The sequence below is a fragment of the Temnothorax curvispinosus genome, unplaced genomic scaffold (assembly GCF_003070985.1).
Source record: "Temnothorax curvispinosus isolate PA1 unplaced genomic scaffold, ASM307098v1 QBEX01002427.1, whole genome shotgun sequence".
Classification (NCBI taxonomy): Eukaryota; Metazoa; Arthropoda; class Insecta; order Hymenoptera; family Formicidae; genus Temnothorax; species Temnothorax curvispinosus.
This window is the reverse complement of record NW_020212207.1, coordinates 19039-45047: the sequence shown is the minus strand read 5'-3', so window position 1 is coordinate 45047 and position 26009 is coordinate 19039. Positions and strand designations below refer to the sequence as shown.

The 26009-nt window shown below is 35.9% G+C and overlaps 1 protein-coding gene across 6 annotated transcripts in view; it reads left to right on the top strand.

Annotated features, from left to right (window-relative positions):
* LOC112451630 (dopamine D2-like receptor) overlaps positions 1-25170 on the top strand; it is a 207921-nt gene extending 182751 nt beyond the window's left edge. Inside the window, exons 3-9 of one of the 6 annotated variants that reach the window (XR_003040393.1) lie at positions 2427-2536; positions 4450-4702; positions 7128-7228; positions 12615-12809; positions 16106-16593; positions 17711-18042; positions 21016-25170. Coding sequence is in view for 5 of the 6 variants with exons in the window: in XM_025011381.1 (XP_024867149.1) it covers positions 2427-2536; positions 4450-4702; positions 7128-7228; positions 12615-12809; positions 16106-16593; positions 17711-17919 (1356 nt within the window). In the remaining variant the exon portion in view is untranslated. Of the gene's footprint in view, positions 1-2426; positions 2537-4449; positions 4703-7127; positions 7229-12614; positions 12810-16105; positions 16594-17710; positions 18300-21015 lie in introns of those variants that run through there. The other 5 variants (XM_025011384.1, XM_025011383.1, XM_025011382.1 and 2 more) reach the window with 5 other exon arrangements.
* The last annotated feature ends 839 nt before the right edge of the window (positions 25171-26009 follow it).

Below are 26009 nucleotides of genomic sequence, written 5' to 3'. Positions count from 1 at the left end.
ATGCACCTAAGTAGTAAACTTATCAAAGAAATAATCACCTATGGAAGATTCCCCCATGAGGAGGTATACATAGTCAACACGCGATACTTTAGAATTTCAACTGAATTTGCAAATTCTGAAGATGCAAACCCTCATTATAAGTCTTTGATACTTCCATGATTGGTGCATGTTGGAAGATTTGATGGAAAATACATGCGGCCGAACTGAGAGTGTAATAAATCAATACACGGTAAATTGTATGGAAATCGATGGAATAATCACACCCTGCCAGAAATATCCTATTATTTGCCGGAGCTACTCACGCAAATGTTCACAGATGAAAATAGGGATAAACGTGGAGACAGAAATGTGACCGAGTGTTTCAAACGGGTTTCGACCGCCGCGCCGGGTACTTCGCACACGAGGCACGAACGTTGCAAATAAATCAAGGCTCTTCTGGCTTCCGCTGTAAAGAATCCATGAGGGTAGCGAGTGGGTGCGCTTTCCTGAATGGACAAAAAGGATAGAACGTCGCACTGGTGGAGAAAACTGGTAGAATGTCGAAAAGGAGGCGTAGTGCTCATCTCTCGATTTATTGGCGATTTAAAATATTTGAATAATAATTCTTGTCTCATTCTCGAGTGAGATTCGCCTTTTTAGTAAACATGTACACTGAGAAAAAATACTTGAAAATTTATTTGTGGAATATAAGGTTTATTTCTGTAAAATAAACCTTATTATATTCCACAAAGTGAGATTTATTTCTGTGAAATAAATCTTATATTCCACAAATAAATTTTCAAGTATTTTTTTCACAGTGAAGAACATGTTAATCTCTTAATAAAATCTTTTAATCTTGAATAACAAAGTTACTTTGCTTTACAGTATTTTTACATTGCATTCACACAGTCAAAGTGATGAATTTTCCGGTCGAAAATAATTATAATAAGAATAACACATATCAAACTTTAATTGCATTTCAAAACTTATTATCATTTATTATAGAAATTATTTTCATGAAAGAAAACAAATACATTTATATCACAAATTGGTTTGATTTCAAGTCAATATTTCCGATCTATTTCTTCACCAATTATCGAACATGTTTATACATGCTGTTTATACGGGTAAATATGAAGCTTGTTCGAGCTACACCGATTTGGTACTAGGCTCGCTCTTGCTGTCACGTGCGTACACACCCAGCGAGTGTGTGCCATCATAAACATGAGGAAACTTCATACGGAGGAAATATCTTATCGGGCGAGATACATTTCGTGAGGCGCGGTGCATGGAGAAATCGAAATCGAAATAATCGGTGTCGTAATATAGGCCATGGCGATAAAACGCAGCGCATATATTGCACTAACGATGTAATCGGAGTACGGCGGACTGTCCGCTTGAAAGATGCAGCTAGTTTGAAATTTGTTGGCAGCCGTGCACATAATGCTTGTCCAGCGATGTGCAAAATCGCTGTGCGACATACGATCGTTTCGGTATGCGCGTGATTTTCAGAGATTATTTCCATCTGCGAGGAGAGATGAATGGAATGAGAACGCTTTCGAAAAACGCACGAATACGAATCGGCCGTAAGATCGATAACTATCGGGATCAAAATAACTTTTGCGATAGTACTAAATGTTAAATAATTCCATCTTTTGTTTTTAAGTATTACTTATTGTGTCTTTTATGATTATTATTAGTATTACAAATTGTTTTAAATATAATTCACGAAATTACTTTGGTATTATTACAAAAAATCAATGTAAAAGTGTTAATGAGAAAATGACATGTTAATAAACTGCGTACATACGTATAATATAGATTTTCATTATTCAATATTGATAAAGTGGAGACTACATATAAAATGCATTTTACAGAATTTAAAAGTTTTCTTAAAACGCGTGGAGATATCAAGCAGGCATACGTCATGACAGTTTTAGGTCAAGTCTGGGTTCTCTTACAACAAAACGATTTTTATTTTAAATCATTTTCAGCCACAAAATATAAAAATAGTAATAAGTTAAGCTAGAACAACGTTTTAAACTTAATGTCTACGCTCCACCAGATCTGCATTTGATGATTTGTATATGCTTTTAATTCTTCTACCTTAATTTCATAATTGTGTTTTCGTATTAGCATTTATATTAAAAGACATCTAAATGCGTTGGTGGAGAATACGAATATATTTTGGATGGTAATAATAATATGTATAATACTCACATTATAGTGAGACTAGAAATGGTGTCTTTAATTTTTAAACAGTTTTGTAGTATCACTAGAAATCTATGAAAATTACTTTAATAACATAAAATATTTTATATAAAAGTTGATCTCTGGTTGTTAAAAAAAGTAAAATCTTGCAATATTATATAAGATAAATGTATAATTAATTATAATTTGTGATTTTTTCTTAAAATTAACTTTTGTGTATTTGTTTATCTTTGCAGGTGAACGGATCTTGGAGCTTACCTGGGTTTGTTTGTGATTTTTATATCGCAATGGATGTGACTTGCAGCACCAGCTCTATATTCAATCTCGTGGCTATTTCGATAGACAGGTAAACATTTCTGCTTACACAAGAATCGAACACTAAGCTGGAGATACCGCTCAGAAACCTCTCCTGAGATCTCACATTCTACAGATTATTCTACTGAATATTTAATGTTTAAAGATCAGCTTATCGAAATTATTCAATATCGATTATGAAACTATCGAATGCGACTTCCGATAATATTGCTTCTTATATAGAATTAATATAGGCCTTTGCTGTAAAATATAAAATAATACAATTTTATTACTACCAAATAAATTTTAGAATCTTGTTAAATTTTTCGCACATGATTAATAAATTAAGTTAATGTTGTATAGAAATGTATTACGATTTTGTCCACGTTCGATGATTTTGATGATGGTCACGTTTTTCGTTAAATTTTGATAGTGGAAGACATTAACGCCCAAGCATGTGCTTTCGCCAATTCTCTGGTCGTAAAAGAGCCACGGTGATTACCGGGAAAGTTTGGAAATTAGGAAAAAGTGAGATAGGCTGATTTTACTGGTTTACGTGCCTTGAATAGAACGCAGAACTCGCATCTGTGATCAGAATGCAACTCGTTCATAGGAGAATTAGACATACTGATACGTTTAAATTTGGGAATAATCTTTTCGATAAATGAAGGTTACATATCGCGAAATAATTAGCCATAAAATCGGTAAAAGAAGAATAAATAGTTAAAATCGAGCTACATTATTACGTAGGCTTGAGTTGATTATCTCAAATATATAATTATTTGCCACATTCTTTTTTTTTTGTTTGGAAAAAAGTGATTACAAAAAAATTATAAAATTAAAATATATAGTAGCATTAACAAATTTACATTTAATAATAATAAAGTCATTTGTTTCTTATAATCTTCAGTATAACTTCTATTTAAAAAACATTAAACCTGTACATATATGTCAAACATTTCTTTAAAATTTAAAATACAGTTACCAATCTTGCGTTTAAATGCTCCTAAAAAATACGCAAACTGTAAAAGTGCATATAGATTGTATTTTAAACGGTATTCATTTCGACTACGTTTAATTGACTTTGTGTCGTTGAATTATGGATGAGAATAACGAGAACCTTTATTCCCTTCCCCCGTTGCCTTCTTTGTTCTGATATGTACAGTTGACAAGAGGTTTGTCACATAGTAAATTGATGACAGGATGAACAAAGAGATTGAAGAGTGTTTGATGATACATATGACGAGAGTGTTATGTACCGCCTTCATACTCAACTTTACAGAAATAAAATTGTTATTAGTTAAATCGCAACAAAAAACACACATAAATGCGCAAGTCATGCGCTTCGAGCAATTTTCTATTTGAAAAGATTGTAACGATAGATTGTTACAAGCGATGTAAACAGCTAAAATAAAACATTTTGATAGAAAGTTTTGGAAAGAAACTTTAGGCTTTAAGATTGTTCTACAACATCTCTTCTGAACCACGGAAATCCCCGACAATAGCTTGAAAATAGCCTTTTTATGGCCTCTTCATTCTTTCGTAGGAAGTTTACATGATCAGCCAGAAATTTGTACAAGTGATAAAAGCATATATTTAAAGAAAATTGTTATAAAACTAATGTTTTATTGATATCTTTGAAATAGTAAATTTTAATAAATAAATAGATATTATCGGTTATATATCGTCTAATATAAAGATTAGTTTGAAATTTAAATTATATTTTAAACATATACGCGCTTTCAAAATTTATTCTCGCTTTATACCAAAATCAATTCTGTCAAACGCGTCAATTAACCATAATGATAACAGCGAATACAATATGCAAATACGTTAATCGCGCGAGATGGGAATTCTGAAGGATGGATGAGACAAGAACAGCTGGATCTACATAAACGGATTTACAACGATATAATGCCCGCCGTGCGGGATGGAATTACAACGCGAACCGATTTTGTATTACAGATACATAGCGGTGACCCAGCCGATAAAGTACGCGAAGCACAAGAACAATAGAAGAGTATGGTTGACGATACTGTTGGTCTGGGCGATATCGGCCGCGATCGGTAGCCCGATTGTCCTTGGTCTGAATAACACTCCGGACCGGATACCGGACCAATGTCTGTTCTACAATACGGATTTTATCATCTACTCGAGCCTGTCCAGCTTCTACATACCCTGCATCATCATGGTATTTCTTTACTACAATATATTCAAGGTGAGAGTGATGTGATTTTTTTTGCGGCAACGTGTATATTAACACGCCGTCGTGTAAGCCTATATATCTTTCTTGCTTAAGAATCGACTTAACGATGCATGCAGAATATGACTAACTTACCAATCGGCGTATCAACATACGTAGTGATCAGATTCTATATAAGCCATAAAATTTAAGGAAATTATCTTTCTTGTTTAATTAAAATTTTTTATCGTAAAATTTTCTTATTACGCGCATACGTATAGTAGAAAAAAAGAAGTTTTCTCACTGGAAGTTGAGAAACGCTGGTATTAATAGGTCAAGCCGGTTAGCGGAAAATATAGGATCATACGGGTAATCGAAATTGCGCATTAAACGAACACGTGGATTAAATAAACCGTCATTACCATCACTGATACAAATTGCGAACGACGTGAACAAATTTTGATGTATAAATAACCAAAAATCTGCAATTTAATAATCAAATTTCTAAACGTAATTGTGATTGATACGTTGCTCTATATATATTTCGAATAATATTGGAAATTTATTAATGTCGCAATGACGTAAAATCTTGAACAAAAAAATTCGCGATGTTAAAATTATATCTGCGATGAATTTTAAAGGTTTTTGTAATATAACCGCGTGGCACAGCAATCGCACAAAGACCGCGCGGTGAAATCTATTTCAAAGATTCTGCTCCAAAAAGAAATCGATAGCTGTCTTTGTAGTTGAATCAATGCACGCATGCGATGACAAGACGCAAAGGAAATTATCTCTAGCTCGATTACAAAAGGGCAAAAATTTATTCGTGCCTCTTTTATCTATACGATTACTTCAGAAACGTGAACCGATTGCAAAATTGGCAGTAGCATGAAAGGTAGCTCTCGTAAAGGCAAGCCCGCTGCCCGTAATTTAATTATCACGTATGTGCTGTGTGCGGTATTGCTAAAATTAATCCGACTTTATTGCCGACAGCGCGGAATGCTTTAATATTTCGCGTTGGAATTAAAAGAATAAAGAAATATGACAAACCATAATAATATGGTGTAACAGCTGTAATATCGACATAAAAAGTCGACATAAAATCGTAATATGACTGTATGAAAATTTTATGTATTTCGAAAATCAAGCACATGTTTAAATATTGGGATGTGCGGCTTAACGGCAAACGGTTTTGCTATGAACAAACTTATAAAATTAATCTCGTTCACCTGTCTCGAATTTCTCGCGTTCGACATATTTATTATAGTAAAAATCACGTTCAAATTTTATGCGATTAATCTCGGACGCAGATGGAGCAAAGTGCATTGCGGTTTATACAGCGGTTGCTATCATATTGCGGTGGATCGTAAATACGGCTAGGACAATTTCCGCGTTTGTAGCGTACGGAATATTTCGATTGGACTGTTAATTTCATACTTGCGGCAATTGTACGCGCATAATACCGGCGTGGAATACCATAATAATATTGATATATGATGACCTTTATATTTTCAATATAATGTTACCACGTCATTCGCGTGCGATATTATATCATATCATGAGCTCGCACTCTTCATAAAACCGGAACGCATAATTGAAGGCATCACTATCAGTTGTAAATTTCTGCTGAACTTTGTGGAGCTTGTAAAAAGTGCAAAGGATATAACTTTAGACGGAAAGGAGAATATATTCGAAAAACTCGAGTTTTTTCGGACGAAAGATCTAGTGAAATTTAAAAGAAACAAAAAACAGAATTTTTGTTCAGAAGTATGCACTTCTCTCCTTTTCGCGCTCTCTTTTTCTCTTTCTCAATGAAAAATAAATTTATTTTATTAATTCGATTTACATTTACAACAATAAAATACAAAAGAATTTCTTCTTTGTCGATTAAAATTTATTTATTTTATGCCTATCTTTTTAACTTTGTGACTTTTAATATAAAGAATTGCAATAATTAAGTTTCACATTTCAATTGCTCAGTATTAAGAAATATTGCAATTATAAATACGAAAAAAAAATATGAATAGCTACTCATAATAGTTACATTATATGTTATAACAATTTATTCGTTCATTGAGATTTTATCAGTTTAGAACAGCATTATCCCTGTGTTGTAGAAAGAATTTGTGTTATTTCCAGAAAAATAAAAATATTCTTTTTAAGAATGTGAAGTATGAATATCGAGAAATATATAATCTCTTTTTTATCGAGGGGAGCAAAACTTTTTTTTAATGCAGTTAAATCAACAGCGAAATATTATAATGCTTTAGCAGCACGGAGATTTTCTTCTGTAAATCTATCGAAATAAATCTCGTTATCCGTAGATAGGTGTTCGATAACGCGGCTCGGGTGTTATCTACAGAAATCTCACGCAAAGATTTATGTTGTACATTTACGCCTCGAGTTTGCAACTCCTCGTCTGATTTACGTCACAATGTAGATTTTCAATTGACCGTTTCAGGCTCTGCGAAACAGAGCGAAAAGGGCTCGTGCTAGCAAAAAACCGAATTTAAGCAATATAAAACCGGGGAGCATCATCGAAAATATCGCGCACACGCGTAGGTGAGTACTTGACTATGCAAATCACCCGTTAAGTACCATCTTTTTATACTGTAGAAGTTACAGCAAAAACGATGGATTTTTTAAATTCTCTCTTGAAGGTGTTTTTTAATTACGTTTTTACTCATTAACTTATATGCATATTCGATTTTATAGTTAAATATTCTTTATTCAGTCGGAAAACAAGAATTTGATTTTTATATGTAATTTTGTAATTACTTTTATAACTTATAACAATATTAAACTTTTAGGAAAACGAACATAATTCTTGTTGTTCTAATTATAAACATTTTTATTGATTACAAAGTAAATGAAAAATGTATTATGCTGTATCTTTTACTAAAATTGATGTTTTGCATGTCACGCATGCAAATATATTACACATACATTTAAACACATATAATATATATACATATATGTATATTGCCGTCTCTGCTTCCTTATTCTGATATATTTACAATTTCGTAAAAAAAAAAGATGGATAGTCTTGATACAGCTCGGATTAAAATATGATCCAGAAAAGCGCTAATACAGATAAATCGGATTGAAAATACGTTTCCGTTTTTTCTGATTTGGCATTTGTTTTTGTGTCTTTTCACAGGGGGGGGGCACAATGCTTAGAAAAATTGAACATAGTACATACAACTTATAAAGCCTTTATATATACACGTATGCCTTTTTATGTATCCTTGAACCATTGCATTCTCGATCCTAGAATTTTGGTCTATAAATTCTTGAACTTTTAATTTTTCTTATGTCTCTCGATGCTTTCTCTTTGATTGTTAAATTCTTAATTGCGCAGCAGGCTCATCTGTAAAATAAGCATGTCATGTCTCGATTTGTTATCTTGATATAAATAATTGTCATTACATATTTAAAAGATGTTCTGTCTTTGAGGTAATACGTAAATGTGTGTTATATTGCATAAATACATGTCATTATCAACGTGATAAACATTCACACATAAAAATGTAATATTATTTGTATAAAAAAATGTTTTTCTTATAAATTTATTTGCATTAAAAAAAAACATTATTACAAAAATATACAGCATTAAAAAATTTAAAAGTGCAGATTTAACAAATGATGATCTTTCTCTCACACTTTCGCCGAAAAGAAATCATCTCGAAATCGAGCAAGAAAACTGTGGTCGAGACGACATTTATATACGTAGTAGATTTAATCAGAATTGATTTGCACGACGATTTCCGTGTTCGTAGACAGATCGCACCGCGGGAAAAATATTGCGGGTGAAAATTTATTCATACGCCCTCTTATACGACGTTATCCAGCCCGTTTGCCGGCGCGATAAGCGCGAAGACAGCCCGACGACATTTCGAGCACGTCGTGCGCGCGATGCGCGACGATTCTTTTCAATTTTCGCGATCGCGTAAGGCTCGCATTCCAACGAGACAATTTCTCGCGGAGATTGGTGCCAGCTGGCGTGGCGCGAGCTGAGAGACGGGGACGACCGAGGGTTAAGTCCCAAACATCCCCGGATAATTCGCTTTTCTCGCACGCCCCGCTCGCACGTGCTTTCATTTCCGCCGTGCTCACGAGGGCAGCCTCGTCTTGAATATCAAACTACTTGTACGTCGCTTTAATCGCTGGTCTTTTTGTTTGCGTACTTTTCCAGGCATGCATTTCGTTACGTCTATTCACCCTCATTCACCCTTCGCGTTAAAGTAATGCAAATTGAATATTATCGGGAAAGATATTCTCTATTGACATTTGACGTTTATAATGGAAGGATAATGGCGCATATCAAGCAAGGTTTGATTAATATGCATAGAAGCGGCGAATGGAATTAAAATGGGATTAGAGGAATAGGAGAAAGAAATTTTCTATTTTAGATTACTATAATTTGCTTTATAAATAAAAATGTTATAACAATAATTATTTACACTTATAACAATAATTATTGTTTCAAAGAGACCAGAATGCTATTCTAAATATAAAATTTGAAATATTGGCATCTCATCTTATTGTTATCATGTGATGTGAATATCCGCAACTGCAAAAGCACCATAATGTCGTAAACCGAGATAATAGTATTCGTGTTTTTTATATTTATGTGTGATATACCATTTACCGACGCATTGGAATCACATATAATGTTACTTGCAGCTCGCGAATTCGATATATTATATAAAGATTATTTACCTTGCAAAGTATCACGATGATAGCTTTAAAGGAATATAAAATATTCTACCTTGACATGTCTGTCTGCGTTCCATCATGTATGTACGTATAAAATTCGAAACACGTACACTTCGATAAAATACAGCGTGTTTTTGCAGTAGGTATAATCACTTTCCTCTACTGTAGATATTATTAATTGGAAAAAAATTATTATATCAACGGTAAATTAAAAACTTTCAGCGAATTGAATTCTGACAGCGGATAAGAAGCTTTTATATTTCGATTAATTAAAATTGGTTTCTATTTAAGGAAACTTTAATTCTCGGTCTAGAGTTAGAAAGATATTTGATATTGGAAATTAAAAAGTTGCAAGAGAACGTAGCGTTTAATCAAAGTTTTATTCACGTACTCAATTACAAATTGGTCAAAGTAGTTAGTTGTTGAATTTGATCCGAAAGAAGGGAGCCGCGGTATTTTTGGAACAAAGTTTGCACAAGGTCCATGTGAAGCTTAGCAGACGTATACGTTCGTAAATACTCGACATCCCTAGCTATCTAATTGTAAGAAGATTTTCGAAAAATATTACGGCGCTTCGTTAAGTACTTGAGATCACTACGGGAGTAGTACGAAGGTAAGCGAAATGTTCCAACGAACTCCAGTTTGCCTTTCTTCCAGCGAAGAGCGCAGAAAATCTAAGTATTTAAGCGCTTGAACGTGGAAAGGACACGTACGAAGAATGGCCGAAAAGTGAGGCTGGCCGTCGCACACGGAAAGGTGTCGTTTAAAAAGTGAAAAGCGTTATTACGAGTCTTATTTTATCTTTTATTATAACATATCGGCAGAGAACTGCACTGTAGGGAAAAAAGTTTAGTGTTAATTAGTTTCAAAAATATTAGATACTTTAATACATTTAATTAATATTTCTCTCCGCGCAAAATAGCATTTTCTGTGATTATTTATTCTTGTCATTATTTATTTCTTTCAGGGATTTTAAAATTCTTACAGACCTCTTTGTTTGCATATCTGATACAATAATTTTTAAATTGTATATTTTTATGATTACTTTAGAAAAATGCAAAATTGTATATTTTTATGATTACTTTAGAAAAATGCAAAAAAGTATTTTTTCCATTTATTTTTTCGCAAACCGTTTGTCGTTAAAATAACGTTTAATTAATTAAAGTTAATGCGTTCTCGGAAAATTGATAATTGCTTTTGGTTTAACTTTGACGGAGATCACATTTACAATGACGCATGACGCATGACGGCGGCGCGGGCGGACGAATAAATTAAACTTAGGTGTTTACAGTTACAGTCGCAATTTGGTAACTTCATCCGCATTTTGATATCTCTCTAGGGTGCAATGTATCCAACATAATCTGGCGTTCCGGTTAATCCGCCCACATGCATCCACGCTGGCCACGTTATCCCTTTATCAACTTTGTTATCGCGCGGACCGAGGTTCGGTCGAAAGCACCGAAATTTTGATATTTATCTTGGCAATCTAATGCACGAATCTTGTTGCCGTCGCACGTGTATCTTATTCCAAGGTTATGTTTAGGTCGGCGATCAGTACAATTAATGATTATTCCTCGTGATGACATATATAAAGCCGCCGAATTGCTTGCATTGAGATTAAAGAGATAAACGAGATAAGGATGATAGGAAGAACATCGGTTTAAATTAAGATTATATTTATCCAATAGAATGATGATATTTTCTCTCATATATGAAATTTTTCTCTTTATAAGATAATACGTACATGTGTGAGATAATTTTAATTAAATTAAATGCGTTTAAAATATTTTTTAGTAAAACAAATGTCAGCAGTGAAATTGACTGTTATTTATTTTTTATATTCTTAACATAAAAATGAATAAATATGTACACATATTTGTTTTTTAATATAGATATGTATATTGTGAAATATTTTTAATAGATACATTTAAATTTAATAGATTTAAAATATATTATTTTAAATTTAAAGCTCACGTAATTATAGACTTTTTATTATAATTTCTTAAAATTGATTTTTAACCGTGAAAATTAATTTTCTCACGTAAGAATTTTCCTCCATTGCGGAAAATTTACGTATGTTCGGATTGTGCTTTATTGTGTACAGAGATGTGCATGTGAAAATGCTGCGTCATGCTTTGAATAGACGATTTTTGAATAGTACTGTCGGAGCATATCGCGGATACTATCACTTCGAAGTTCAATAATACAAAATTTAACAGCCGAGCTTCCAATTTGCGCATAGGTGACGTGTTAATGAAGCTTATGGCAGCTCAAGTCGCGGTCTCCTTCGGCGAATATATGAATTATTTTGCAATGCAAAACGAGTTTTGCGCAGTTCAAGGAAATTAAACATAGTAACGCAATTCTATATTATCCAAGCAGACGAAGTTTTGATATAATGCCATTTAGAGAATATTCAACTTTTCAGAAAACTCGCAAATTTTGGATATTGTGTGGGAGATTGAAAAATTTGTAGCAAATCCGGTTGAATTAATTAGCATGTTAAAAGCTTATTACATACACAAATTAACGTAATGGTTTTATATTCGATAAAAGCTGTAACTTATATTAAATACAAATGAGATGCTCGACATAAATTATTACATTGACAGAATTGTATGTTGGACATGTTATCGATCAAAACGCAAGTATATACATTTCTGGTTAGATAAATTAACGTGTAACAGACTTTAATTTGCACCAGCGCGCATCAATCAAAATCCATTTATTTTCTTTTTCGCTCCCTTCCATACACACATATACACACACACACACTCTTTCTTCCTTTTTTCTTTCTTTCGCCATCTTTTCTTCCTTGCCTTTTTTCTAAATTTTGAATATTTATATGATTAAATATGTTGCTTTTTTGATACATATAGTGAACTTTTAAATGCTAATACAAAAATATACAGAATGAAAGAATGGATATTTATTTAATTACGTATTTTTTACATTCAAAATTAAAGAGAAAAGATTGTGACTTACCACGATTTGGACTTGATCGCTGTGTCGTAACAAATTAAAGACTCGTTTGAGATCTCAATCGTAAAAAGGAAACAGCGACGCTCTGTCACTGAGGATCTTGCAGGTGCTGTGAAAAAGCGTGTCGTCGCTTTGTGCATGATAGATACGCTACTTGCTGGATTAACGCTGGGGGATGCCGGATAAACAAGGAAGTGCATGATAGGTGTAGAGGCTTTTCTAGAGGCTTTTGACTAAGATCACGTAGTGGGTATTCTGTGGCAAGGTTCGCGGAAACGGCGCTGGGGGCGGCCGCCCTGGTGGCACCTGGGATCGAGGAACCGACGAACACCGCTTCCGGCAGCAACGAGGACGAGGATGAGACGCCCCTCGATCCCGTCGTCGTCATCTCCAATGACAAGAGCACGGAATTCTTTTTAGCCACGGTCGTCGAGGAAGCAGCGTAAGAATTTCATCATATCTTCTTATCACTCGTTCCTCCTCTCCCCCCGTCGCGCGCCCCGCGAACGGAAGGAAGATGTCGGAATTTTCTTTCAACGATATCGGATCGCATTGTCATGACGTTGTGCGACGGGTCTCGTCACATCGACCTTCAATGCGAAAAGCCGTACGAATACGTCGTCTCTGAAACGGTTACTGTCTTTCAAAACCGTCGTTCAGTTTGAAATGTATACCTCTTTGCGATGACAGATACGATATGAAATCGAGTGAAAAAGTCAAAGAGGATCTTGCTAGGTCTTTTGTAAAATATATATATATTTGGTTCGGGATATATAAGTTATGTTGCGTTCACGCTTGATATCAACTATTCGCCCCGATTACTGGGATGAATAACGGTATAAGCTATATAGTAAATATTTAATGCATCAATTTTTATACGAGATTATTTTAAGATAATATAAAATTCTACAATTTTATTTGCTGCTTAATTAAAAGAGGAATATTTCGTTGAAATATAATGGCGTTTTTATATTTAAGTACTTAATACAGATGATAAGCACCTTCAATAAAGCGTATTGAATAAATTATAAAATTACGTTTATTTTATGTGTATCGCGGGGGAAATGCTCTGGAATTAACTTATAAAACGACTTATATGAATAAGGGCACTGTATAACCAAGATATACCTGTACAACTTCTCTTTCCATCTGCTTTTGCTGAGCTCCGAGAGATGAAACGAATGGTTAAAAAGTCTGGGCGGATGTCTGAAAGGCAAAAGAGATGATTATACGATATTCTGTATTGTAGAAAAATGGAAAAATTTTCGCGTTTCTTTTTATTACGCGCCGCGCGAAATGATCTGATCTGAGGTTCTTCGCATCGTTATTATACAGAGAAAAGTACGTAACGCGAAATTGAAAGAGGACTAAAAGAATTGATTAATGATGATTAAATTAAATTTTCTTTGTGTAATTTGACCTACATATTTAGAAGAAATTCCATCGAACCACCCCATAAACTTTTCGCGGATGCCACACTACTATTTTCTTAACGTTGTATAATAAATGAGACTTGAAATTTCAATTAGTCGACAAGAGACACGAATGATAAAAAGCAACTGTTAAATAAAGTAGTAAAAATGAAACAACACACGAGCACGTAGGTAGCTACAATTATTTTACTACTCTTTCTGAAGATTTCCAAGCGACACGAAAAGGCTTTGAGTCAATCAAAAGTTTCGACCTGCCGGTTAATTGGCCAATTGGGAGTCTTCAATTAAAAGAATATTACTTCTGCCTCGCGTGTCGCAAAGTTTGCGGGTTTTTATCTCTTCTGTTCCGAGTCCTCTTCAGATTATCGGTAACGTGAGAATAATTGCGGATTCTTTTCGACTAAGCAGTGATTACTGTTTTGGACTGTCCTTGCTCTTTTAAAATATGATAATATACCTTTAGTACCGAAATATATGTATTTTTTCATCAAATTACGAGAATTATCTTCAATTTTATATACCTAAAATAATCTCTCTCCGAGTGTTGTTTATAAAGCAATTCAATTGTGAGATAAAGTTTTACGTTTTTCACACAAATTAAAAATGGTCCTTAAACATCGTAGTAAATCATTTTTCATTAAATTGATTTTTTTGTTCTTTGAAATGAAATTTTTTGTTCATTTTATCACTTTTTGAAAGCTTTCTTTCGGTAATTCGTCTCGAACGGATAAAGAGGCGAAGACAATTCAGGGCGATGTCGGAAATTCGCTCGATCGGAAAACTCGGACAGGAAGGCACGTCGATATTCGGGACGGCTGACAAGTTGAACGCTCGAAAGTTCGTGCGCGTTGGACGATGAAGCAAAACAAGAAAAAATTCGCAGATCGAGGGAAAGAGAGTGAAGGGAAGCACGGCAGGCCGAGCGGCGAAAAGCCGATGATCTCGTAATTATTTTCTTCGTTCTCTCGACAATCGCGGTACAGTGGGGGCCAATCGGAGCTGTGCGAGATTTCGCATGTACTCTCTCCCTCTTCCTCTCTCTCTCTCTCTCTCTCTCTCTCTCTTCATCTATTTCCAAAACTCTATTCAAAGCTCGCGCACAGTACTCGTTTAACGGAAACTCGTCGCTCCGATAGTAATCCGGAAGTTCGCGAGCTAATCGCGATGGGGTGGTCTCTTTGTACCGGCGTTCCGCGAACAATTTGCATCTAACCGCTCGCGTTACCTTTGAAAATGGGCCAATCAACTCCGCGCGCATGGACATTTCACGGTTATTAATTAGTGTGTATTTTCAGCTCTCGAGCGATAGTATCGCATATTTCGGCAAGCGTGGAACTTCGCGTTGAATCGTTACGAGAGATTTTGCATGGGATACGATTTAGAAATGAACAAAAACTTTGACAATCACATTCTTATTTTTAGTTATGGTTTTAAAAAATTATATAAAAGGGAAAAGAAGAAATTTAACGTAAGCTTTGGTGGAAAACAAGTTGTATGTGGTGCATTATCTTAATATTATATTATAAACGATGATATATTAAAATTCAGTAAAGTACGTAGATTATATGATAAATGGACATTAAAAATATTCTTTTATATATAATATAGTAATTGGATCTCGCTGTATATTTGTTTAGGACATTTGTTTTCTGTATCCTTGCCTCTGAAGGATGTAAGACCTCCTTGTCATTTGCATGCATATTCATAAGTACTGTCTCCTAATTCAGATAGTAATCTGTTACCGTCTCATTAGTTAGATTCCTTGTAACGTTTTTTTTTAAGTATTTTATTATGTTATCATTTTACCATACAACACCGGCCAACGTAATAATGTTTCATTGTCAAAAATATATAAGAACGCAAAAGATCTTAAATGCGTAGTATATAAACATAAAAAAATACTGTATATCTATAATTATTAATAAATAATGTAATCAAAACTACAAAATTTAGAATACATGAAAATGTCGCATCAAAATTTAAATGCAAGATTTTGAGATTATAATACAGATATGCATAAAAATGTTGCATTGAGTAGGAATGATATCTTTGAAGATTTTGTATAATCGTCCTGAGTGTACAAACATAATCACGCGTTTTGCAATAATGAGAAAACAGTAATATATGATATCAAATGAGATTTCTAAAAACCATCTTTATTTCTGTATTGTGCAACTTTTGCGTTATTATCACGAGATCCCGAGCTCCTTAATCCTCGAAAACCAGACTTAAAATTGGTAGTGTGGATTTTAAACTCTAACGTGAAGCGGATGAGTGCCGGGTCTTTCTGACACTCGAATGGTAGTTGTCGTTTCAGCGCGGTGGCACAGGCCCAGCTGACCGGAGCACCACACGTGCAGCGGCAAGACTCCAGCGGATACGACGTCGCGGCGAGCAGCACGATGATCCACGAGCCGCTCGAGACGAATTCGAGTCCGAGCCCGAATCCGCGGGTCACGTCGGGCCCGCCGTCCTCGTCGACTTCGTCGTCGCCCCCGCCAACGCGAGGCGCAACCAGCGTGTCCTCGGCCACGCAGACGAAGAGGAACGGTAACAACGGCGGCGCGAACAAGCAGGAGCTGAAGCGACTGAAGAGCGCCGGCTCGCTGCTGCCGCTGCAGCTCGCGAGAACACCCAGCGTGCTGTCGTCCACCTGCAAGAAGGACCGGAAGAACGCGTCGGCCGGGTCAAGGTTCACGATATACAAGGCCAACAAGGCTAGTAAAAAGAAGAGAGAAAAGAGCTCAGCCAAGAAGGAGCGCAAGGCCACGAAGACTCTGGCGATCGTGTTAGGTAGGTTGCTCGCGTGCCGCTGCATTGATAAGTATAGCTCGATCCGTCTCGCATCTATTATTGATGAGGCTCGCGAGTTAGAAGCAAGAACGAGCTGCGATACTGGAAATGGATCACCATCTCCAGTATATGTATATGTGAAAGTCTGAACATGGCTAGGCGAATAGGCGAGTGGTTTAAGAAAAACATCGAACGATCAGGAGATTAGTTATATGTCCGGCATGACGATTCGATCGGATCGAACAATTTATCTTTGTAACTCTTTCTTGCGAGCAATAAATAAGCGGCAATAAATGTCGATACGAAACTACTATCTTTACTGCTCGAAATGTGGATTTACTTGAATATCAAAACCTCTTACTTCGTGATCAAAACTTTGAAATCAATATGAAGAAATATTGTGAAGCATGCCGCGTATTACAGAAAAAAAAGCTTTAAATCCCCTTCACCAACACGAAAATCTCGGTATTCAGAAGCTCTAAAGTTTGTCTCAAATCTATTTTAAATAAAGTCCACTGTAAGGTTGGATGAAAGAGTAGAGAGGATTATTAGATAGATAGTTTGTATTTTGAAACAAATATTTCTGATATATAAGATATCAAAGGATAACAGATACTGAAAGTTTCTGGGGTCCTTGGTGTGTCAAATCATTAACAGAATGTATTTTGCATACCAAGTGCTGAAGCTCAAAAGTACTCGCTTTATACGAAAACAATAATAGTTAATTTAGAACGCATGCATTTCATAATTCCTACAATAAATATGCATTATTAATAAGAAATAAAAAAAATAGCGAGATAAAGAATCAAATTTGCATTTATACAACATTGCATTTTAGTGCATTATCGTTATTGTATGTTTAAACTCTCCGACTATTCTACCTAAATTAATAGTTAAAATGAATATAGCTTTTATATAATTAATATTTCTTTTTAAAAATATTTTTTACAATTTAAAAAATGTATAATGCATTTATTGAGATATAGTTATAATTAAAATTAAATTAAAATGTTGAAAATTAAGAATAATAGTTAGGTGTTGTGTTATATTTCTTGAAACGTAGAAATCATCAATCTTGCTAACGCAATCACTTTGATTAATATAATAAATGTCACAGGTGTCTTTCTAATATGCTGGGTGCCCTTCTTCACTTGCAACATCATGGACGCAATTTGCACGAAGCTGACAGGGGCTTGTCAACCTGGTGTTACAGCCTTCATCGTCACTTCCTGGTTGGGCTACATGAATAGTTTCGTGAATCCCGTAATATACACTGTGTTCAACCCCGAATTCCGTAAGGCCTTCCGCAAGCTGATCAGCGTATAAGCGAGCGATTTACCTGCTTCCATCGCTGAAGAAGAGATACAGGACAGCAAACGTAATTCGGTGTGAATCGTCGTATTTGTGATGTAACAACAAGACTGTAGGCTCTCGGCAAACTTGCAACAGGTACTGTTGTTCTTGTATTTGGAACCTCAGCAGCTGCGTTTGCCTATCGGTTTTCGCGTTCTATTGCGTGTCAATCGTTTTCCAAGTGAATGAGAAAAGTTGAGTCTCACAAAACATTTCCCATTTTCTACTTAGGAAATACGGTCCGCGACACGGAAAAAAAAGACAAAGGCATTATTTCTGATGAATATACAAGCAATGCATTCGATGAAAATAATTTATGAATAATAATTTATGATTACAACAGAATAATAAAACAAAAGGAAATAAAAATAATATCTCTATTTAACGAAATTTTGTGTTTGTACGTAAAATATTTAAATATTAAAAATATTTTTTTCTCAAATTCACGACACTCAAGATAAATAATTGTACAAAATACTGTTAAAGTTATTACTCATTGATTATTACGTATCTATGATGGAAAGTGAAGAAGATATTTCTTCACTTGGATAAAATTGACACGCGATCAAACAGCGAAAATTGTTCGCTGGTAAATTCGTTGTTATCGAATACAGCAACGATTCTTCGCATCCATACGCGTGAAAATCGTGCACTGTGATATCAAACTATCGTGGCATGACACGCGCTATTGGGTGGAGGACACACATGTACACGTGCGCTAGAATTCACGTGCACGAACGTTGGAGTTGAATTCTCGCACGGATAGCTCAAGTAATTGCTAAGTAAGGCTTTGCGAAGCAAAAGCAAATACTCCGCGTCGATCAACCGCGCGGTATCGCGCAAATTAGCAGGAAATTTAGGTAATCTGTACAAATCACACGCGGCGAGCGTTTACGAGGCCCCGAAGGACTCATTAGGTTAGTCAACCTTCTGTGTTGAGGTGTAATAATCGCGTGTTCGCAAGGGCGGTTACACCCCTGGAAGATAATTTAAGTTCGCGAAAGCAGGTAATAATGGGATTTGAGAGGGAGGGAGAGAGGGGGAGAAGCGCGGAGGGTTAAAGTTGTTAGAGGTGTATTTATTATGCGAGCATATATTACTATACGTCTTCATCTGGATGATTAAGTACGCCGTGACAGTATTAACATAGGATATAAGTTATAGCAATATTTTTTCGCTCAAAGCAAAAGCAACCGTGACCGCCGTTTGTACGACGATAGAATCATGCTATGCACACTCGCGTGTCGCAGTGTAATTATATGTATTTATACTTCGATACACATAGAGAAAGAAACAGAGTGAAAGAAAGAGGGGAAAAAATGTGAGAGAAAAAGAGAGAGAAAGATATACATATATATTATACATATATTACATAAATAAATTTACGTCCTTTCACGATATACAGGGTGACACCAAGTACGGGGCAGAAGCTTTAGGACAACATGGAAGAAGCTTAACTTTTGGGAACAGTGTATCTTGGAAACACTAGCTCGAACTCTCTTTAATGAGTTACTCATGTTATCGAACGCCGGTGAATATAATTATTTCTGAGTTATCAAGATACTAATTAAAGCCCGTGCATCGAGAATAAGATATTTTTCTGAACGTGAGAATATTTAGGAGAGAAATGGTTGATGGAAGCTTTTGGAATTGTAATCTTTATTTCTGGGAAAACGTACGTTTTTCCAAGAATAAATATAAATTCGCTATTAAATCGAGAGAGGAAGAGTTTTTGGTATTTTGAAAAATTTGAAATTCTTAGTCCCTCGATATTTATATGGACGAGTTTCTCAGGGTTTCTCAATTTAGCGCCTCATCATCTTGCATTGATCTCCTATTATAATAGCAATTTGTTCAGTTTACTTACTTTTACTTTGTTGAAGTTACCGAACGGTTATTAACTTGCAATACATGTCTTTTTAACGCAGTAACAATTAAACGCTTTATGAAGGTGGATAGTGATTTAATAACAATCAAACTACGGCAGCACAAATTTCTTAAAATCAAATTGTATAAGCAAACATATATATTTTACAAGATATATGCAGAGTTTATGAATATACTGATAAGATGCAGGCAAGTTCACACTTATATGAAGTACTTCCTTACCAACATTATGCCTATTTTTATTTTTATTTATTAATTTCGAATATTTAATGAAGCTTATATGTCTCGAATATCTTATTACGAGTGTTGGGTTCTTCTAAATTGTGAAAAGAATTTCGTGTTACATTATGTCATTTATCTGCAAAATATTTATGTAGTAAGCAAACGGATACATAAATAATAAACGGAGCGTGAGAACGTGCAGGGATTGAGAACTCCTGATATATATATTATTTTACGATTTTGCCGTGACGCATACACACACGCACATACATGCAGGTTTGACTTGCGAGCAATCGTACAGGTTCGATCGAACGGCGAAATTCCGGAACTTGCTCCGACCGCTTCGGCGCGCTTTGATACGTAGGATTTGTCGCGATATTCCGATACCAATGCCACTAGTTACGAACCGTATGAATAATCAGGTAGACTTGGAACAATGACGACAGCGTACACGAAGATCGGAAACACAGTTCTCGGTTTCACGGCTCGATCGAGCGCAAAAGCGCAACATCGGGATTTACTGGCTCGCGACGTATAAATGCAAACTATTGCAGAGTATCGATTCCTCTAAAAGCGTAGAGATACAATACGGGTGAAATTAATATACCTTACAAGGGAATAAAATAATAAAAATTAAATAGAAGAAAATTAAATCTAGTAAATGGAAAATATGAAATAAAAGAGAAACAGTTGGTGAGAGAAGTTCGTTATCGAGTTTCGTGTTACGTTCAGAAGATTTCAGACAGAAGTTGTGCCGAGCTTCTCGCGATACTGTGTACGTACGTGTCCTAAGTTTCGACGGTCTTTCACGTCTTTGTTTCGCGGTCAAGCGTGAAATTCATCGTGACCGAATTTTCAAACATATCAAGTACGAGTACGCGGTGCAATAGCTGCCTACGAATCAATCAACTGAGCGAATTACTGCTCTACACTGCATTATTTTTTTTTCTTTTTCTCGAGGTGATCAATGCGGCTGTGTATACTCCTCAAGACTTTTCCGTCGAGCTGCGAGACGATGCGGATCAACGATCCACGCTGTACTTTCATCAAAATCAACCGTGGAGCATCGTTTAACAGGACTGCGACTGCTTGGACGAAAGAGAGTGAAAGTTTCTCTGAAGTACTTAATTAATTTTTCTCGTTTAGTACCGTTTAACAACCTAGTTAACGATCTCACTAAGAAAGAATATACGTTTATCATTTTTTATACGAGTTATGGCACGAGACGTTATCGCGTTTCTTGATGATAATATGTAAACGTTTTATATTTCAGATATATTCGATATTGTCGTGATTTATAGATATGCATTAATACCTAAATCTTAATAATATTTAGTAACAACTTTGAATTTTAAAAGGTTATAATACAATACACATTACGGCGTCTTGATGCAAAAGAGTTATACTGTAAGTATATTTTCACGTTTTATTTGTTTAATATCCGTGGGAGTCTATATTAGAACAACAGGAATTAAAACCAGTACGATCTCCCAAGACTTTACATTTATATATTTATGCGTAACAAAATAGAAATTCGCAGATTTAGCATAAAATACATTTCTCCATTTCTATTGCGTGAGAAATTAAACTCGTCGATTTCAATTTGGGAGAAAAGGACAAACATATCCGCACGTCGGGCCTTTACGACGCGAGGGAGACGCGCGCAGAAACGCAGAATACGATCTATGTTCTGTGTTTGATTAATCCATGTAGAGGTTCATGACTTTCCTCGCAATCGCGAAGTTCAGGTTTCAACTAATATTTGATCGACGTAATGTGAGCATCTCAAATCACGTTCACGTCGAAATGCAATGGTTTCATCGGATTTCAAATATAAGCGAAGTGATTAGCGCATATCTGGAGGGAGCATGTATAATATAATTGATCAATTTGGATGATGTTTAAAAGTGATTTGTTTATAAAGCGAATAATGACATTAAATAATATACAATTATAAACTTATGATAAACTCGCGCACAGAGAGAGGGAGAGAGAAATAGAGAAATAGAGAGAGAGAAAGATTAATCTGATGGGAGGAGTATTATGTAATTCGTTAATATTAAATTGTTAAAGATATAATATTAGATCATCAAGAGATGCGGCAGCGTCTCGATGCCAGGTGCATAAAATCAATCAACCGAACGTGACTGTGTTCATTGCATGAATATCGAGCGCTACCATTACCTTTTTATCGGGGAAGTTTTACGTCAAGCATGCTTTCGATTACATTTCTTCGAAAGTTTCATGATAAAAAAAAATCTAACGACGCTTTTCTTGCATGACGTCTAAGTAAGCTCCTGATTGCAGTCGCTCCGAACAAAATTGGCGCTGTCAATTCGGAAATCTCGAGATCTATGCTAAGAGCGATAATTTCGCTTCTGCAGTTTCGCGTGTGCATCGTAAGCGACTTTTATCCCTCCAGCCAGCATTCGCAAGCTCACGGTTTGAAATGTGTTCAGATTTAAGAAATTTGTCGTGTTTGGAATTAAAGTAGAAGAAACTTTGTAGATAATTTTACTTTTCGAAAAGAATGATCGACTAATTGGTTAATTTTGTCTAAATTTACTTCTGCTTCTGGAAATCGCTAACAATTAAGACCGTGCAAATTTCTTACTTAAAGTATTACTTTTATCTCAAGGTCTTTTTTTTTAGTCCAGATGTAAGTTTTTGCACGATCCGGAAGCGTTGCGAGCAAATCATGATATCTCGTTCGTTTCGATGTATGTCACGCGCGTCCGCGTTGTTGCAATAACGTCTACAATCAAAGCTTTTTACTGGGTTTTTTGAATGCTGTACGACGTAGCTTTTAAGCCTCCGATGTATATTTGTAAATATTCTAGACGAATGGTACTGTCAATCCTATGTATATCGTTACGTACAGCTTCGTGTTACATGTGGCGCGGTTTACGACGTCGATCCGATCGAGTTGTTTTAGATAAAACGCAGTTCGCGTACGTTTCATCCGCGTGAAACTTGGTGCGGTCACTTGCGATAAATGGACACGTGTGCTCCGAGCTTGACAAACGTCCAGCCGCAGAATCGAACGACGTTTGTCGTCATCGGCGAGCTCTTCGCATGATGCTTTTTTGCAAAACGCGAAAAATTGCTTCGTTAGTTTAATTCTACGCGTCATTGTGTCAAATGTTTCGCAACTCCGGGATAATCACGCAACACGGCTTCCCTCTTAATACGCTAATAACGCTCTCCGTTTCGGTGTTTTGTATAATCGGTATGTTTGCCCTGTTTAAAATAATATGCAAACTAATGAAGATTAATGGTAAATTTGTAAAGTCTTCCTGCGAAAAAACGTTACGAAGACGAAAATTGTCGCAAGCGGAACCTCTTAAAAATCTCGCGAATTCTGTTTCTTAGAATTCTGCTGTTGCCAGTTTTCCGTCGACTATACTTTTAACTTCTTTCTCCGTGAAACACGGCAACAGCATTTTGGCAATGCGCAAGACAATATCCGCGTTACGATAACGTTTAAAAGTTTCTCGGGGAGAAACACGAGAACGGCTCCGTCGTGGAATGAAATACGGCTTGACGTCGGAAGCGAAGAGAGAGAGACGCCGCGGACTTAAAGCCGCGGCTTTCAATTCGGGGATATAAATCTTTTAATTTATGTAAACCCCCCCCTCTTTTCGAAAGATATAAAACCTACTTAAGTCGCTTCGGTCACAATGAATCCGCGCAAGCCGGCTGTGAAGTTTTAAGTCCTTTTCATAACTCCGTCGGGAAGTTTGTCGACTTTCTCTCTCTCGCTTGTCGACCGATCGTCATCTCTCGACTTATCCCCTGCGGGAAAGCCGCCTCCGTCTCGTCTTCACCTTCCGTAGATCGCGCCATGTGCCACTTAACGTCGTTGTTAAAGGGTAAGGAGACTTCCGGACGAAGTCGATCGCTTCTTAATTAGCGAAGTTCGCACGCTCTGCTTTCCATATCGCTAACGAAGCGCAGAGGACAAGTATGGCGCATATTCCAGCGCGATCCCCGCGAAATCCTTGCATTTCCATAGTCGATCTCGAGAGCCATATTCTCATCCCCGTGTTGCGTCTTCGCGTTTAGCACTGTAACTAAGTGGCTGTCTGATCCCGAAGTCTCATCCTCAGAGGCCAATTAATAAAATGAAGACGCGTATCAGGTGGCTACATTCAGTGCTAAATGCATGATGAAGATACGGGTCCCACAATCTGACGATTTAGATTATTTAGAAGAATATATGTATAAGCGTGAGATTTAACGGTTCCAGACGAAGATATGACGGGTAGCCAAAAATATATTCGTGCGAGGAGAGAAAGAGTGTGAGAGAGAGATAGAAAGAAAGGGAGAGCCTAGTCTTCTGTTATATAGCGTGACACTTCGAAAGATGTTAGAAAATTCTTATAATCCTGAGTAAAATGGCTGTATTTTTCTAACCTGATACTTTCCCCTCTGTACATATATACGCGACACATGTATATGATATGTATTGATAGACACATAACGACACGTGCGTGAAGACGATGTCACAATTTGCGGGGGCAAGTTAACGTAGGCACTGTATATCTGTGTAAATATATGTCTAATTGGGGAAGCATGTTGCGTCTGTTTGTGTACACGTTTGTGTGCGTGAGAGAGTACGACGAAGTTTCCCCTGATGATTCCCAATTGAGTGTAAATTACTACAGAAACTTCTTGTTTGCGCGAAACGATCACGTCGGCACGTTGTCTTTCGAGGATGAAAGTGTTGGAATGCTATAACGTTAAAAAAAAGAGAGAGAGATATATATATTATACATAGTATATTATACGACGTACGCGCGTATGTTACGCCGATGCGTGAGATCGGATGCTGTGTTTTCCTATGGATTTCTTATTTATTATCACCAATGGTCTATACAGGGCATAGGTTTAAGAAAAGAACCTTTAATTTGCTGAGATTTAATCTGCGAGAAAATAAGAACGTAAAAAAATATTTAAAAAATGCTGTATGTATATTGAAGGCAATACCTATACATACCTAAGAGAGCGTGAAAAATACGCGAAAACACGTTTCACACGCGACATGAACATACATACACACAAAACAGGACAGTTGTTAAAAGTAATAAATTATAGTATAAATTAAAAGTGATCTTATAATTTCTACCTTCGGATCACACATCTCTTTTCGCTTCTCTTGGTCATTCCAAGAAGAGCGAGCAAGTAAACAAACGTAAACAATTAAATTTTTAATACAATAAAAATGATTGATTTGGATAAATGTTCGAAGTAGCCTAATTAAATATGCGAGTACGTGCAAGTTTCGTTTCTCCGCAACGTATCTTGCTTATTAATGAATACCGCGTAAAATGACATTATTATAATGAGTTTCGACAGGGCACGTGTATTAAAATGAGTTGCGATTCTGTTCTCACGCGTGATAAAAGGGCTTCGTAATCGCAACAGTTTCAATTACGATTAAAATAATGAAAAATAACGAAAGAGCGAGGGATCCCGGACGGATCCAATTTGCAAATAAATCGCTTATGCTATCTCCATAAAATGCACGAATGAAGTAATCTAACGTAAGCTGACGGCGGATTATTCACTCTACGGCGCGGAGAAATTCTAGGGATGGAAAATGAGATAAACCTATATATTATTCTCGCCGGAGCATAATTAAGTGTGAAACTTACAACTGACTCCTAGTCAGGCGGCTCGCTGCAAAAAAATAATAGAAGTGACAAATGGATGTGCAATTTACCCAGGTTAAATCGCGAATCGTAAAACAACGACGATACACACAGAGCACACAATTATCCTGCATAATTGCTTGACAACTCGAGTGGAGATGAACTCGGAATGCAATGCGACGGCGCCGCGGCAGGATATGAGAACTTCGCTACGTAGCGAAACTCTGTTTGTTGAAGTTTAATATAAATAATGAATTATATACTTATATAATTCATTATTTAAATTATATAATTATATAC